This window comes from Trachurus japonicus, chromosome 6 (genome assembly GCF_045865225.1).
Source record: "Trachurus japonicus isolate A0001 chromosome 6, Traja_1.0".
Taxonomy (NCBI): Eukaryota; Metazoa; Chordata; class Actinopteri; order Carangiformes; family Carangidae; genus Trachurus; species Trachurus japonicus.
In genome coordinates this window covers 26,426,087-26,441,149 of record NC_140912.1, presented here as the reverse complement: position 1 = coordinate 26,441,149, position 15,063 = coordinate 26,426,087, and the positions used below count along the sequence as shown (strand labels likewise).

Genomic DNA, 15,063 nt, shown 5'->3' with positions numbered 1-15,063 from the left:
ATCAGCTTCTCTACATTTCATCCCAGTGTTTATTGAATTTCAATAGAAGCACAACTCATTCTACTTAATGAGGCACTGATCAGCTGATCACCTGAACCGAATCTTATTTAACGAGGAATAGTAGAAAAACACTACTACACACCCAAAATATCTGGGTTATTTCACAAATGTTGATTTCTGAACTCAAAAAATTAGCGTTGTGTTGTTTAAAAATGAATATGAACTTGTTTTCTTTTACATTATTATTTGAGTCCGTCTGAAAACTCTGCATTTTTTTTTTGTTATCTTGACCAGTTTATTCAAATTTTCTGCAAATAAATGCTCTAAATGACAATACTTTTCATTTCGAATTTGGGAGAAAGGTTGTCAGTAGTTTTTATAGAATAAAACAAGTGTTGATTTTACTCACACACATGTACTATAAATAGTAAAACCAGAGTACAGTAATTGTATTATACAGTATTGAACTGTATTTTGAGCTGGTCTCCTCGTGTATTTGTTGTCTTGAGTTGTTTGAGAGTGTGTATGTTCACGTATCTTAATGCCTGTGAACATGTATATTACTGTAATGTATTGATGTAATGTGCCAATGTATTATCTATTGTAATCTAAGTTGATGAGTGTGGAAAGACCCCAGGACGAGTAGCTGCTGTGAAAGCTCAGCAGCAGCTAACGAGTATCTAATAAACAAACAAATTTATGATTTTTAAGTGGTCTCTTTTTTTGTGTGATTAATTTCTTTACTCTACTCATATTTCACTTCCAGCTCTGGGCGCCTCCTTCCTCTTACCGTTCCTCCATGGTAGCCAAAGCCACATCCTCAGCCTCCTTCTTGATGCTCTCGATGAACGGCGTCCAGCGGCCGGTCTGAGTCTCAGCATCTTCTTGAGATATCTTCGTCCCGCACTCTGATGACGGTTCTGGCCCTGGACTGGCAGCGCTGCACTCCTGTGTGGACACCATGGAGGTCGCCGTGAGCATTGAATGGGACGGCGTCGGCTGCGGCGTCGCTTGGTGCTGCTGCTGCTGCTGCTGGTGTGGTGCCGGCGAGGGTGGAATCAGTGTTGTGGAAGGTGTTGCGGCCTTTGAACGAGCGTCGCATCTCTGCTGCTGACCCTCGTTGTCTGAGTCCACGTCTTCTAGCACCATGTCCGGTTTGAGTTTGGATGAAGCTACAGTACGAGAGGGTGAAATGGATCAGTTTGTGTTTAAGATGCAAAATGTGGGAGTTTTTTGGACATTTAATTTAATTTTTTACATCTTTAATGTAGACACAAACCACCAGATACGTTGTTGTCTCACTGAATCTTTATTCTTTAATCATTATACATATCTTAATAAATAATATACCACTGTGTCAGCTCGACAGTCAAAATGTTGTGAATGCGAGCAAGTGTTAGTTACAAATCAAGCCAAACCACTCCACAAACCCCAGGCCACATTTCACAGTTCAAGGCCATAAAGATCAAGGCCTTATACTGCATGCATTACTCTTCTTTACAACCTCCGTTAAACCCGCTTTGGAAAAGTTTACAGATATCAATAATGTGATCAGGATTCAAACTGACCTTGACTTTGACTTTGAGCACAAAAGAAAACTACGATTTTAAGGAATTACAGTTTACAGTTTAAAAACAAAATCTACACACCATGACACGTTCCTGTACAGAAAATGTCATGTTTAAAATACAGATAATACACTTTTATCCACATTTAACACATTAAATAAATGAACATAGCTGCCATATAGTCATTATGTCCAGATTTCTACTGGGAAAGGAAGATATGACCTGAAAAAAAACTAGGTTTATCTTTTGATAATCTGACAAATGTGTCACATTTTTACTTTTTTTTTATAGATATGTTCTCATGCTGGATATGAAAATGGCAACATGAATATACAGTGTGCATTGCCATAGGCTAAACACACAGTAACAGACAGTATTAGTAAGGAGCAGAAAAATATCTCGTCAATATTCCCTTTTTGAAATTTCAAGTGAATGGAAATTACTAAATATTTCTGTGACAAACAGAAAATGTGCAAATTCAAATTCACAAACACACACATATATATATCTAATCACCTACAGAAAATACAGTACACCGTTTAGTTTTATCAGTGCACACATTTAAAGTAGTTATACATTCATGAAACTGTATCGAGTACAGTAAGGTGAGTTGAATATATCTCTATATTCTTGTAGTATTTTACAGCTGCCAAGAGTTTCTGTACTGAGCTGCACACTGTACAGCAACTGTGGCTCTGCCAATAGCACAGTACGTCTATTGGTGTGTGTCTGTGGGAATCAGAGCATCCCCCAGTCGTCTCCTCCTGCTGTTTAAGGGGCTCGCAGCGCCTTCCCCCCTGAAACAGAAGGAGAAGAGGGACTGAGTTAGGCTCCGACCACCCGACCAAAACACCTCTTCAAAAACTATGGGGCGAAAAAAAAACCAGAGGGTGCTTCAACAGAAAACAACACACAGATCCACACAGGAGATACTCACAAGGAGAAAAGGCATCTTGTTTTATCAATTAACTGATGACTTGGATTAAATGTACCCCGTGTTGTTAAAGAGATGTTTTGGTAACACTTTAATTAATTTACAGGCCGCTAATTACGTGATAATGTAAAGAAATAGCCAAGAAATAATAAGTAATTGCATAGTAATGTCAAGAAATAGCCTAGAAATAACGGACAGTTTCATAGTAATGTCATGTTTTCATAAAGGCAAAAGATTATATAATTTTTTGGGAAAGGCCAGAATTTTTCTCCACCAAGCCCTTTCAATTGACCGACATTTCTGGGCTATTTCTACTCAATCAATTGTTATTTCTTGGCTATATTTCTCAACATTACAATGAAATTGACCGTTATTTCTGGGCTATTTCTTGACATTATGACGCAATTACTTGTTATTTCCTTTTAGATTTAGATTTAGTTTAATAGGTTTATTTAGTTTTTCTTTTCAACTTGTAGAATCAATTACGAGCATAGATAAACAACAATATATACACGTATGATTTAAACGTTAATAAACAAGAAACAATCTTTTATTTTTTTCCCAATCCAAAACAAATATACCTCGACCGAAAAGGTGTAGGCTGAAACTTCAGCTTATTTTGCCTGCCCTTCTTACATTTACGGTTTTCATCACCTCATTTTAGAAATAGGGGGAAAAAAAACGTAACGTGTGTATACTGTACATACTATAGGCAGTTTACGAGCATAATATTCATTTTAAATAAGTTTTTGAATCTATTAAGTGTGTTACATATTTTCATTTGTATTATTTCCAAATTATTCCATAGATTGACTAATTTCATTGATATAGACCTTTTCAGAGAGTGTAAACAAAGACAGGTGTGGCTCATTAGAAAACGCTCTGGTACATTAAATGGAATGGAGCCTTAATTAGTATCCTTGGTAACACCTGTATTTGTTTATACTCTCTGAAAAGGTCTATACATCTTTGTTTTACATTTGTTCATGCATATTTGATGATGAACTGTGAATTGTGGCCGTTAGGATGAGTGGCACTGTTGTGAAAATGTCAAAGAGGGTTTTTTCTAAGACCAGAGGAAAGTGTAAATAATGCAAACTCACCTTTCTTTAGAACCTCAGCTGCAGCCTGGGAGGAAAAAAATAAAATGAAAAATAACCACAGATGTAGGAGTTAAATCACTGTCACTACAGTACGAGGAGAATTTAAATCAAAAAATAATAAGATAGTGAAACTCACTTCAGCATCATCTTTGGCTTGAACGGCAGGCTGAGGCAACTTCAGACCCAGCCCCGACACAAACCAGCCGACGACACTGTGGAGAGACAAACTAATTAACTGTATGTATATTTTAGTGTTCAAATAAACTTTCATTCATTTGTTCATTCATTCACACACAAGAACACCTACTGTCACAAGCCTTAATAAAAAACAAACACACACCACTTTAAAGGGACAACGAGGAGTTTTGGAAAGAAAGTGTTTTCACACTACATTTCCCATGAGCCTCCGCATGCACGGTGAAATTCTTTGACCGGCGCAAGACGGACGAAAGCGAAAACATTTGCCAAGAATGTTTTCATTTATCAACAATCAGATACCGTCGTAGTTCCAACATTAACGGTGATTCAGCGGCGACATTCCCATGACCCGCCAGGCAGCGTCCGCAAAACTGAAACTAGGAAATGCTGGGCGAGCCGACCACTAATAATAATAATAACAAAATAACGATAAAGACAAAACAATATATTTATCTAAAATGGACCCATTAACCCATTAAGTGTGGGTAACGTACATTCATCCACATTAATATGAGACTTTTTTATAACCAAATACAAACTCCTCGTTGTCCCTTTAAAAAGACACAATTAGACACATTTATCCAGATTTCTGTTTTCCACAAGAAGATTATTCAATTGCTATTTTATCTTTTTATGTATTAAAGTTATGATCTCTTGCACATAAAAGTACAGTGAGAGAATCAAACGCACCCCGAGGCTTTGCTGTCGGTGTCCAGTGAGATGCCACTGAGAGATTCAGGTGGTGGAGACAAAACTGTAGAGTAGAGAGAGAGAGAGAGACATTTAAAAAAAAAAAAAACAGTGGACAAAATACTTCACAGAACATCAGTATCATCCCACAAAGTTACAAAATGTGTCTTGTTCACTCAGTAAAACTTCAGTACTGTATGTGTGATTTTAGTGTGCAGTGGTTTATTTTTTATTTCTGATACACAAAATGAATCTGTTATGATGGCAACCTTCAGACTCATAAAAGGTACAGATTCTGTTTGCATTGTTTTTTGTGACTGTGCTTGTTAATATGGATCTGTGTGTGTGTGTGTGTGTTTACTTTTGTCCAGAGAGGAGCGTGTGGACTTGGGTGGTGACGGTTCTATGGGCACGGCACCAGGGGGCACTATAACCGGCTGAGGGATGATCGTCTTTATCCAGTTGACCACGCTGCAACAGAGAGAGAGAAAGGTCAGCCTTCAACACATCTGTAGCTCCTTTAACTAGCTGCTCCTCAAGTGTGTGTGTTTGCTTTTAATTCTCATGTATTACACTGTGAACGTGTGGTTAAGAGGAGATTCAAACTCACTTGGGGGGGAACTGAGGGTTCAGACTCTCTACCTCCGACACCTCGTCCTCTGACACCATCTCCACCACCGGGATGTGAGGGAGGGGATCATAATCTGCACAGGACAAATCACACAGCTCAGTCACTTCACGTCTAAAATGAGTATCTGCCCCAAAATATCAAACAATCAAATTGTATTTATACTGTATAGCACCTTTCAAAGCAAATAAATGCTGTTCAAAGTGCTTTACAATTTGATTAAAGAAGTATCTAAGAAGTGAAACAAGAAGAATGACGTGGAGACTAATGCACAAGGATTAAAAACAACAATAAAATATAGCAATAGTAAAAGATAAAAACACAATAAAATATTAAAAAAACAATAAAAATTTAATAAAATAGAATAAAATGCTGCATACAAATATAAAAACACTCAAAAGAAAGATAAGAATAAGAGAGAATAAAGTAATAAAATAGCCAGATTAAAGAGATGGGTTTTTAGCCTACGTTTGAAAGTGTCAATGTTTGTAACTCCTCTCAGATCCTCCGGCAATATGCAGTGCTTTTAAATACATTGTCATTATCAAATCATCAGCAGTCAGTCATTACACAAAGAAACATACCTGGCATTGTTGCTACATCATAGATCTGGAACAGCAGAAGGAAAAAAAAAGATTAAAAGTCAAGCATTCAACTCCACACAGCTCTCTGCATGAGTATGTGCAAATGTGAGATTAATGTGATCGTGGTGCGATACAAATGGACCTGTCACCGTGTCTGTTGGTTAGTGTTTGACCCAAGGAGGTAAAACTGAGGCTCTTAGTGCCTTAGTATTATTTACCACAGTGATTTGATGATTTCACATGAAATGGAGTTTACATGTAGATTGAATTTAAGTCCTTTACATGATCACATTAATGACAGAATCAATAAAACATTGAATTTGTCATAGAAAAAGAGTTTATCACAGCAGCCCCTGTGTATTCCTATTAGGTTTGGTGGTCACATGAGGAGCCTGGTTGAAATAGCAGTGTAGTTAATGGAGAAGTTTAACCTGGATAAACTCCCCCTGTAGATACCTTTACAAGCTTAACCTTTATACATGATTAGTCTTATAAGCCGGTGGGACAATATTAAGTTACCTGAGTCAAGTGTCACAGAGATCAGAGACGTCAACTGTCTTGACGGCAGCTGGATTTATTTACATTATTTATTTACTTGTGTATGACCACACGTTTAATTTCATGATATTACTGTCAGAGCTCGATTTATTTGCATCAGGAAACTTTAACCAATTAAGTCTAATGTTTCATCATATTATAGTGAAGTTTCAGTGTAATCTGATTACATGTCTCACCTCAGTGTGTTCCTCGTTGTTGTTGCCGCCGTTTGTCTCTCTGTACTTTTCATCGGGCTGAGGCAGCACCTTGGTCAGACCCTGAGAGACCCAGCTGATCACTCCAGACCTGCAGGAGAGTCAGCCTCAGTTAACCTTTGCCAGATTGTGGTTATCCTTTAAATATTCTTTATATATACATATACTGTATATTTCAAGTCATACTGTACCTCTCTCCTTCCTCTGCCGACTGGTGGACGGACAAGATGATGAAAGGAGGAAAATTTTAGAGTCAACTTTACAAGACAGAATAGGTATGTAGTTCATTTCTAAAAACAAATCACTCTTACTCATATTATTGTACAGTTTGTATCATGTATGTCTATCTAACCATCCATCTAACTATTTGAAGAATGGTTAAGCAGCCTATTTAAAGAAGGGGAAAAGTTTCTTTTTAAAAAAGAATAATTAATCTCTAAAAATCCACTCGTCAAACTACAATCATCCTCTAATTCTCCCTTTGGCGAACAAATTGCAATGGTGAAAACAAGAGTTGGAAACTGAAATACAGTAAAATGTTATGGCTTTCCACATTAGGCCACTCCTTGCTCTTTATTTGATCTTCAACAGTTTAATTTAATTATGCTTGAGAGGCAGCCTCATGACAACGGACACCGCTGGCTGAGATCTAATGCTCCAATCAATATCCATCTCAAGTATCAACCACATATCAGCTATGTCATATACTTTACAAAACAAATATCTCTGGTTGTCAAAATCCTGTGGTTTACATTTTATATGAATACATTATGATTAGACTACACACTTGTCTACACACTGACCCTGGCGTCAGAGTTGGCCCTGCTGAGTCGAGGGGAGTTCGCCGGCTGTGGCAGAGTGCTGACGAAGCCATTAGAAAACCAACCCAGCACTCCACTCTGTCCCTGGCTGTGGAGGAGGAAATGGGAAGAGTTCAGTCAGTGCTTATACAAATACACACTAAACACAGACACACACACACAAACACTTATTAAAAAATTCAAAGAAGCTGGTGGAGAATGTGAATTTACCCGTCTTCTGAAAGCTCGTCTGCATTTTTCAGTGGAGGACTCTTTACTGTAGAAGAGTTAAAGACAAAAAACACTCATGTTGTAGATTCTTACACATAGAGAGAGCAGCCGACTATTGGAAACAAGAATAAAACAAGTAAAAAATAAATTTAAAAAATCCTTACCGTCTCTGTTTTTTTGGCCGGGCTGTAAAGTCAGAGAAAGAAAAAAGTTAGGAAGAATTTCATATGTGATGATGAGAAAAAGTTGGAGACTGGAATATTGTTTTGACTACACAGGGATATGTGATTTTGATTAGTCGGTCGACTTTGTTTGCTCGTATTTGACTTGTCGACGTTGTTTATTTGTATTCGATTATTTAGTTTTGCATTGAATATGATGAATAAGCGGTGGGAACTGAAAAGCTCGACTTCCTCCTGCTCCTTTGGGGGATATGTTTGTTATTGATTTGAATATTGGTCTTGTTTTTTGAGACACAATAACAGCTGTTATTTGTTTTATATCTTTTTTCTATACGTTTGAAAAAAAGAATAATCAATCAATCAATTATGACGATGAATATGATGATAATGATGATGATGATGATGATGTGTGTGTGTCTGTGTGTTGTCGTACAGCAGCAGGGGTGCTTTCTTCTGTCCCAGGAACCTCAGGGAGTTGGGGGACCACTTTCACCACCCAGTTAAACATCCTGTTGAGTACACACACACACGTAAACACACAACCAAACACACACACACACAGTCAGCCTCTTAACAAGCCCCTTCATCAAAACATTGTTGATAATGCTGATGATAATTCCTCATAACTCGTTCCTGGTGGCTTCATCAAAGCAGCCACTTCATCCGTCAGGCAGAGAGCCATTAACTGGAGCTAATGAGGCCTGATGACCTGCTTCACTTTTCGCTTTTATCTCAGGGGACGTTTTTTTTGGCACACGCTGAAATGTGGTCTCTGAAAACCCCTGTTGCCTGGAAAGTGAGGTGGCAAATCGCTGTTTTCGAGCTCAATTAAACAGAGTCTTAAAAAGAGTCAAGTAAAGAATATGTATAGTATATTGCACTGTTATGTGTATTGTAGACTTGGCTATTGTAGTCTATCAATGCACAGAGAGAGGAGATGGAAATCAGGATACTATCTTTAAATTAAAGGGGACATATTATGGAAATATCACTTTTTGAAGGCTCTTAAACATATATTTGGGTGTTTGTCTTGGCTTCTGGCCCCCAAAATGTGAGAATTGACAAAAAAAATCTGTAATTTTCAGGCTCCCTAGGTTGAAATCCATGTGGTTTTACGAGCTGTTCCCTCAGTTGTCTGGCAATGATGTCACCAGTTTTTGAATTTGCATAATACCACCCATATCTGGGACCGGTAGAGTGGGCGGGGCCTGATGAGCAGTGGTTCATTTGCATTTAAAGGGACAGGCACTAAAACCAGCCGCTCTGAACAGGGCTGTTTTGAATGGATGAAAAAAGAGCTGTGATGTTTGATCCTTGGGGTATTCTGACATGTCTTAAAGACACCTGGGAACTATTTTAATTTGTGGAAAAGGGGGCATAATATGTCTCCTTTAAAACAGCATCAAGGTCAAAAATCAGAGAAAGGGGTGGAAGTTAACCTCTACCAAAGCTGCAGTGCAACATGAGCTGCTTTAAGAGGGTTCAGTCAATATAAGACAGAGAGGAATCAGTCACAAAAGTAAAGAGGAGGGGAAAAAGTGACTGATGGGGGATTTGAAGGTAGAGATTTACAGAGCCAGCAGGGGTGCCACTCATCTGACCTAATCTCAAATGTGCGTATTATCCCCTGTGAGAGTTTCAGCCTGTTGAGCTAATCCACTTCAGTAACAGGGCAAAGAGCCACTGAGCCTACGAAGATGTTCCAGTAAAAGACCACAGCAACTAGGACAGCAGCCGACAAATACAAAGATCAATAATCACAATCACAGCCTAGAGTGTTATTGTGTTGCTTGTTTGCATCATATATTACAAACTAACTTATCCTTCTGTCTGCTTGATGGGTCATGGACCTGAAGGTTGGGAAAAAGTGGAATCGCCACATTTTAGGTTTTCTATGAAGAACCTGCTCATGGAAAATCCACATATACTTCTTATCGTTTTTAAGTCTATGAATGGTTTAGCCCCCTCCTACGCTGCTGACATGCTCACTGAATATACGCCTGCCAGAAGTCCTGAGATCATCAAACAATAGTCTTCTTCCTCTTGTCATACCTCGCATCTACTGTACACTAAATCAGCTAATGGTGCTTTTAGTTTCCACGGTCCTACCTACTATTTGGAAAGATTTACCACTAGAGATCAGGTCTGCCACAACTGTAGCAGTTTTAAAACAAACTCTTTGCACAAGTCTATAACTAACTCATTGTGTCCCTTTCCTCTTGTTATTTTTCTTTCTAATTTTACTTTTTAATCTTGAGGGCCCCAATCAGTTTTTATTTATTTATTTAATTTTATATGTGCATATTTTTGTATCTCATATTGGTGCTCACTTTTATTGTTAAGCACACTGAGTCTGTGCTTGTCACATGAAATGTGCTGTATAAATAAAATCTGACTTGACTTACGTGACATATACGTGGCCTCATTGCATAGTGGTTTGATCTGTTGTTGTGATCCCTGACACAATATCCCCATCAGCAAAGAATCAGAGATCATCTCCAGTCATAAGTCATGAGGAGGACACACATATCAAACTCTTTATCTACTGATAGAGTTGAAAGGATTGGTTCAAGTTCGGCTTTAGGGTTTCATGATTTTCACTGTCATTAATGTGTTCTCTGTGTTTCTGCTGCAGCTTCACCCACTGCTTCTAAACCAAGACTCTGATCATCACTAATCACAGCCACTCCAAGTTATCTGTGCACAAAGTTGTGTATCTCTTTGTCTACAACAATAATATAAATCTTTCTTACCTGCGCGTCTACAGGTGGCTCTGCATACCGGTGGCGTAGAGATCCAGAGTGCGGCACAGCCAGCACAGGTGTGCTGGGATTTCCACAGTGGCTGCCTGGGGCTAACGGGATTAACCGGCGCCATCTGAAGGTCAAGGCACAATCCTGGACCGTGAGCAATCGCAGATTAACAGCAGAGAAATGTATTGTCAGGACACCATCCCTGTAACCGAAAAAAAAAGAAAAAGAAAAAGTGGAGAAAGCACCAAAGAAAAAGTGCTGATTTCCTCCTTTGTGAAAGAAAGTGAAACTCCTCCTTTCCTGTCATCTGCAGACTACAACCATTCAAAACAACTCAATGTGCAAACCAAGTATTTGTCATATTATGTGTTTGTATCTGGGTCATGAATTGTGTTTTGTGTTTAATGTGCAGGCCACACAGGTTTCCCCAATATGTAACAGAATAAAACTGTTTATAAAATACAATTTTCCCCTGCTCTTTCTCCTCTACCATCTTTTAACCCCATTATTTTCAATTACTTCAATTATCCCGCAGCAAGTGACGCTCCGCCTCCACCTGTTTCCGCCTGTCCAGCAACAAGCTATATAAAGTCCACCTTTTAACTAATAACTCTCAGGGGAGACAGAGGGGAAGGTAAAGCTTATTAGACAGTCTCAGGGTCTGACCAGGGCTCTGATGATCTCTGTCTTATCTTGTTCCTATAGCCACATAAAGACCACAGCTTTACCAGGCATGTGCAGCCAGTCGTCGTTCCAATAAGGCCTTCAATGTTTCACAGTGATCCATCCCCTTGGGCAAACAAAAGGACAAACACCACAATAGACAATGTAATCAATGTAATCTGATCTAAGTAGGGATTTGAATTAATTGCTCTTCTTCGTTCTAAGAAAAAATATCTAAATACTTCTATTTCTGTTTAACAATGAGAACGAAGCAGGTGACAGGGAGGATTTAGGGGGGGATACGCAGCATGTAAAAAAAAAAAAAAACTGAAAGAAAAAGGAAGAAGGAGGTCAGAAATCAAGATGAAGATGTTTGGTGGAGAGGAGGAGAGAGAAAGCATGATGGCACGATGCCTGAAAGCGATTAGCGGCGATCCAGAGCTGGCCTCGTTAATTGACCGGCTGGTAAACAGGACGTGGCACATTTGCCTGGTCGGGGTTTTTATTGTGAGAATGAGAGCAGCTTGCATGATGGACAAGTTTATGGAGATCCAAAAACTAACAACTTGTATGAGCAAGCATAGGTCACACAGTGAGTGAATAACAGTGGCGTGCAAACCTTTTTCTTTTTATCTTTTACATGTTCAAAATGACAGGAAAGGAAAAGTGCCAACAGCAAAGGTTTGGCCACCCTGCATAGTTAGTACCTGCATGACACTGTACACATGTAGGCGGCGCTCTGCGAGAGAAACAGTCAGGCAGATAATCTGAAAGGCAGTGAAGAGGGAGAAAAAAGTCAGCAGATTAGACGTGTGCAAATATCACACACCACCTCTAGAGTATATGCCTGCTGTTGTTGTGTTTGAGAAAGGGAACTACAGAACAATTTATGGTGGTGGTGATGAGGCAGGAGGAAGTGGGCAGATCCCATTATCAGCTCAGAGGTGGATAAGCTGGGAGGAACAGCTAGATGACACAGACCCTTGGCCCTTGGCCGGAATATGCAGCACTGCACTGGCCTCAATCCTAATTGAACAGCTGGATAAAACAGAGCACAGGGGCAGACAGTTCAAGCAAAGACAGCAGCTAGGTGTATGTATACACGTAAACTTGAAAAATGTCTTCAAATTGGTGGGAAATCAAAGTTACAGTATTATGCACCATTTATTTATTTATTTATTGTCAAATGTTCTGATTAAAATGTTATAGAGGAAATCAATAAGGAATACTGTAACAGAGAGAAATGAAGAAAGAGAAAGCAGTGCAGAGGTAAACTGTAGTGGATGATCTGTGATGGAGGCTAATCCTGATTAACTCTGACATGAAGACCTGCAGGAGGGCGCTCTCACTCACACAAAGGAGACAAAGGCAGTCACGCATGGACTTTGTGTGTCTGTAGCACATAAATATACATTGATTGTACACATCACATCTGTGCAGCAGCACTGCAATCCTTGAACTTAAGTTAAAGTAGTAAAACCACAACATAAAAGTATTTCTACTTTACAAAAGTAAGAGTTCTCAAAATGCAAAATGGACACTTTTGAGGTGTTCATATCATTATGACAATAATACAAACCGATTATTATTGTTGTTGTAGCTGGCAGAGGTAGAAGTAAATGTAAATACCTTACGCACTGTTTGACATCCATATTTCATGGGCTGATCAAGTGTTTTCCAAGAAAGTGTGAACATGCAACATAACTAATGACTCTAGCTGCAAATAAATGCAGAATAAAACAGGATGTCCCTTGAAAAAATGAAATGTCACTACTTTGCACATCTTTATCTTAGAGGTAAATAGCCCTACTGTTTACTACACTTACAAAGTCCTTTAATGCAAAGCGCTATGGCAAACATATGAAATCTATTGACTTCATTTTAACCAGCTACATTCAAAATCTGCGTGCATACGGACACATTATTGATCTCAAAATGATATAACATGCAATTTAACCTTAATAATGCAGTGTTTTTTTACTTTTATATTGAGCATTATTGTTTTAAAAAAGTATTCAGAGTATTCATCTCACCTTTGCATCAAGTATGAAACGTATCAATGGGCAAGTAGAATAAACAGCCATAACTTATCTGATGATCTGACCGGAAAAAATGGCTGCCCTGCTTCCGGTCTATGAACTGATCTTTCCCCCACATTTTTATGTTTTCAGTGTGTTTTCTGACAGCAAGGCGATATAAAGTCCAGTGAAAGTTGTCACTAAACTCATTTAAAAAAAGAACAATAATGTCTGACCCAAAATGATCCAGTTATGACCGTGCTTGACCTTTGTTGTCAACGGCTAGCCTAATGGTAGCGATAGCAACAGCTAAGGTAACGATAGCAACAGCAAAGGTAGTGATAGCAACGACGGTAGCGATAGCACCACCGCTAGCATTACTTACAGCAAGTTAGCTAACATGATCCTTGTCATAAAATGAAAATAGACTCATTGTTATGTAGCGATTCAATTTACTTACACAAAAAAGGTCAAGTTCCGAGTCAAGCTGGATCAATTTAACCGTTTGGCTCGAAGGGCTCTCCATCTGGGTTGAAGCCAGAGCGACCATTAGCACCTCGGTCAAAGATGGACAGAAATTAAGCCTTGGACTTTTCCTATAGGATCAGTCGCATAAAAGGACACTGATGGAGCCGTAAAAAAAAAAAGCAGTTCAGATGTTTTGATGCCATTAGTATTTCTCCAATAGAGGGATTTCCAGATGGTGTGTTTTCACTTGAACGCAGCACTGACTGCACCTGCCCTCTCACCTTTACCTGTGGGCGGAGCCTGTGAGTTCATAAAGGTAAGAAAAGTCACCTGTTTATGTTTGCTACTGTTATCTCATTACCTCCCAATATTGTTGTAGTCAAAACCACTGACTGAACCCGAGACCAAGACCCAGACCAAACCAATTCGAGACCATTTTCAAGACTTTATTCAGTGCCAGTACTCATAATAATCCTCCTCACCTAAAAAGAGAAGATGGTTTTATATAAAATCTATAGCCTACCAATTGAAACAAAGTTTGGATTGCACAGAATAACACAGCACAGATGCTGAAGTCTCCTGCTTTTGTCACTGGTGCAACCAAGTTTTTCAGATGGTTAGGCCTACACAAGCATACACTTTTGTCGAACAATTTAAGTGAGTGAATGAGACATTTGCGGTTAAGAAAAAAAGATGTCACTGCAGCTGTGGTCTTGAGAAAAAATCCTGAGTCCAGCTCGACCAAGACCATGAAAATGTGGTCTTGAGTAGGTACTACAACACTACCTCCCAATAAAGTGCCACAGAAACAGCATTGTATCTGTGTATAACCACACACACACACACCAACATGTTTTAGGTTTTACTGTTACTTTCTACTTTACTCTTGATTTATCATACTGTTTGTGTTAATACTCGGGGTCACAAAGATACCTGTTCAACATTTCAGAGACAACCATTCCCTCTTGTGGCCAAAAGCAGAATCATCCTCTTCTTCTTGAGCTTGAGATTTGCACAGCAGGATAAAAAAGGAGTAATAATTATGTGAAGCCAAGAACTACTTTTTTTTTTACCTGTGAGTTTTATTGTGAAATATTTAATGTACTCTACACAGGAGTGAACAGGCCTAACAGAACATGCCCTGCATGCATCGACAACATCTACTACAGAAAACCTGAACATGAACAAAATTAACAAAATTACAAATGATAAGTACAAAAAAAAAAAGGAAGAAACACATATTTAAAAACTGTCCCTCATGCTATTTATAGTAACAAGACATTACCCCCAATATTCACAGGAAAAAAAAGGCACACAATAAAAACATGTAACACAGGCAAAACAAAATACAAGCACAATGTCAGAAGCAGAAATACAAAGCTGAGTGTTTAATGGTTGTAGCGTTTGAATAGTGGCTTAACACAGAGACGAGCAAGGTAGAGAGAGACGGACAGACAGATAGATAGACGGCGACAGGAGCGCATCACATCC

At 38.8% G+C, this 15,063-nt stretch overlaps 1 protein-coding gene across 1 annotated transcript in view; it reads right to left on the bottom strand.

Annotated features, from left to right (window-relative positions):
* The window catches only part of LOC146986293 (uncharacterized), a 35,661-nt gene extending 23,500 nt beyond the window's left edge, over positions 1-12,161 (bottom strand). The window contains exons 1-16 of the mRNA XM_085780055.1: positions 11,971-12,161; positions 11,794-11,853; positions 10,424-10,567; positions 8,104-8,179; positions 7,653-7,674; positions 7,489-7,534; positions 7,261-7,366; positions 6,649-6,668; positions 6,440-6,548; positions 5,706-5,730; positions 5,104-5,197; positions 4,855-4,964; positions 4,494-4,557; positions 3,742-3,817; positions 3,606-3,630; positions 791-1,172 (exon numbers count right to left, since the gene is read on the bottom strand). Of these exons, the coding sequence (XP_085636181.1) occupies positions 791-1,172; positions 3,606-3,630; positions 3,742-3,817; positions 4,494-4,557; positions 4,855-4,964; positions 5,104-5,197; positions 5,706-5,730; positions 6,440-6,548; positions 6,649-6,668; positions 7,261-7,366; positions 7,489-7,534; positions 7,653-7,674; positions 8,104-8,178 (1,154 nt within the window). The 5' untranslated portion in view covers position 8,179; positions 10,424-10,567; positions 11,794-11,853; positions 11,971-12,161. The remainder of the gene's footprint in view (positions 1-790; positions 1,173-3,605; positions 3,631-3,741; positions 3,818-4,493; positions 4,558-4,854; positions 4,965-5,103; positions 5,198-5,705; positions 5,731-6,439; positions 6,549-6,648; positions 6,669-7,260; positions 7,367-7,488; positions 7,535-7,652; positions 7,675-8,103; positions 8,180-10,423; positions 10,568-11,793; positions 11,854-11,970) is intronic.
* Between the last annotated feature and the right edge of the window lie 2,902 nt (positions 12,162-15,063).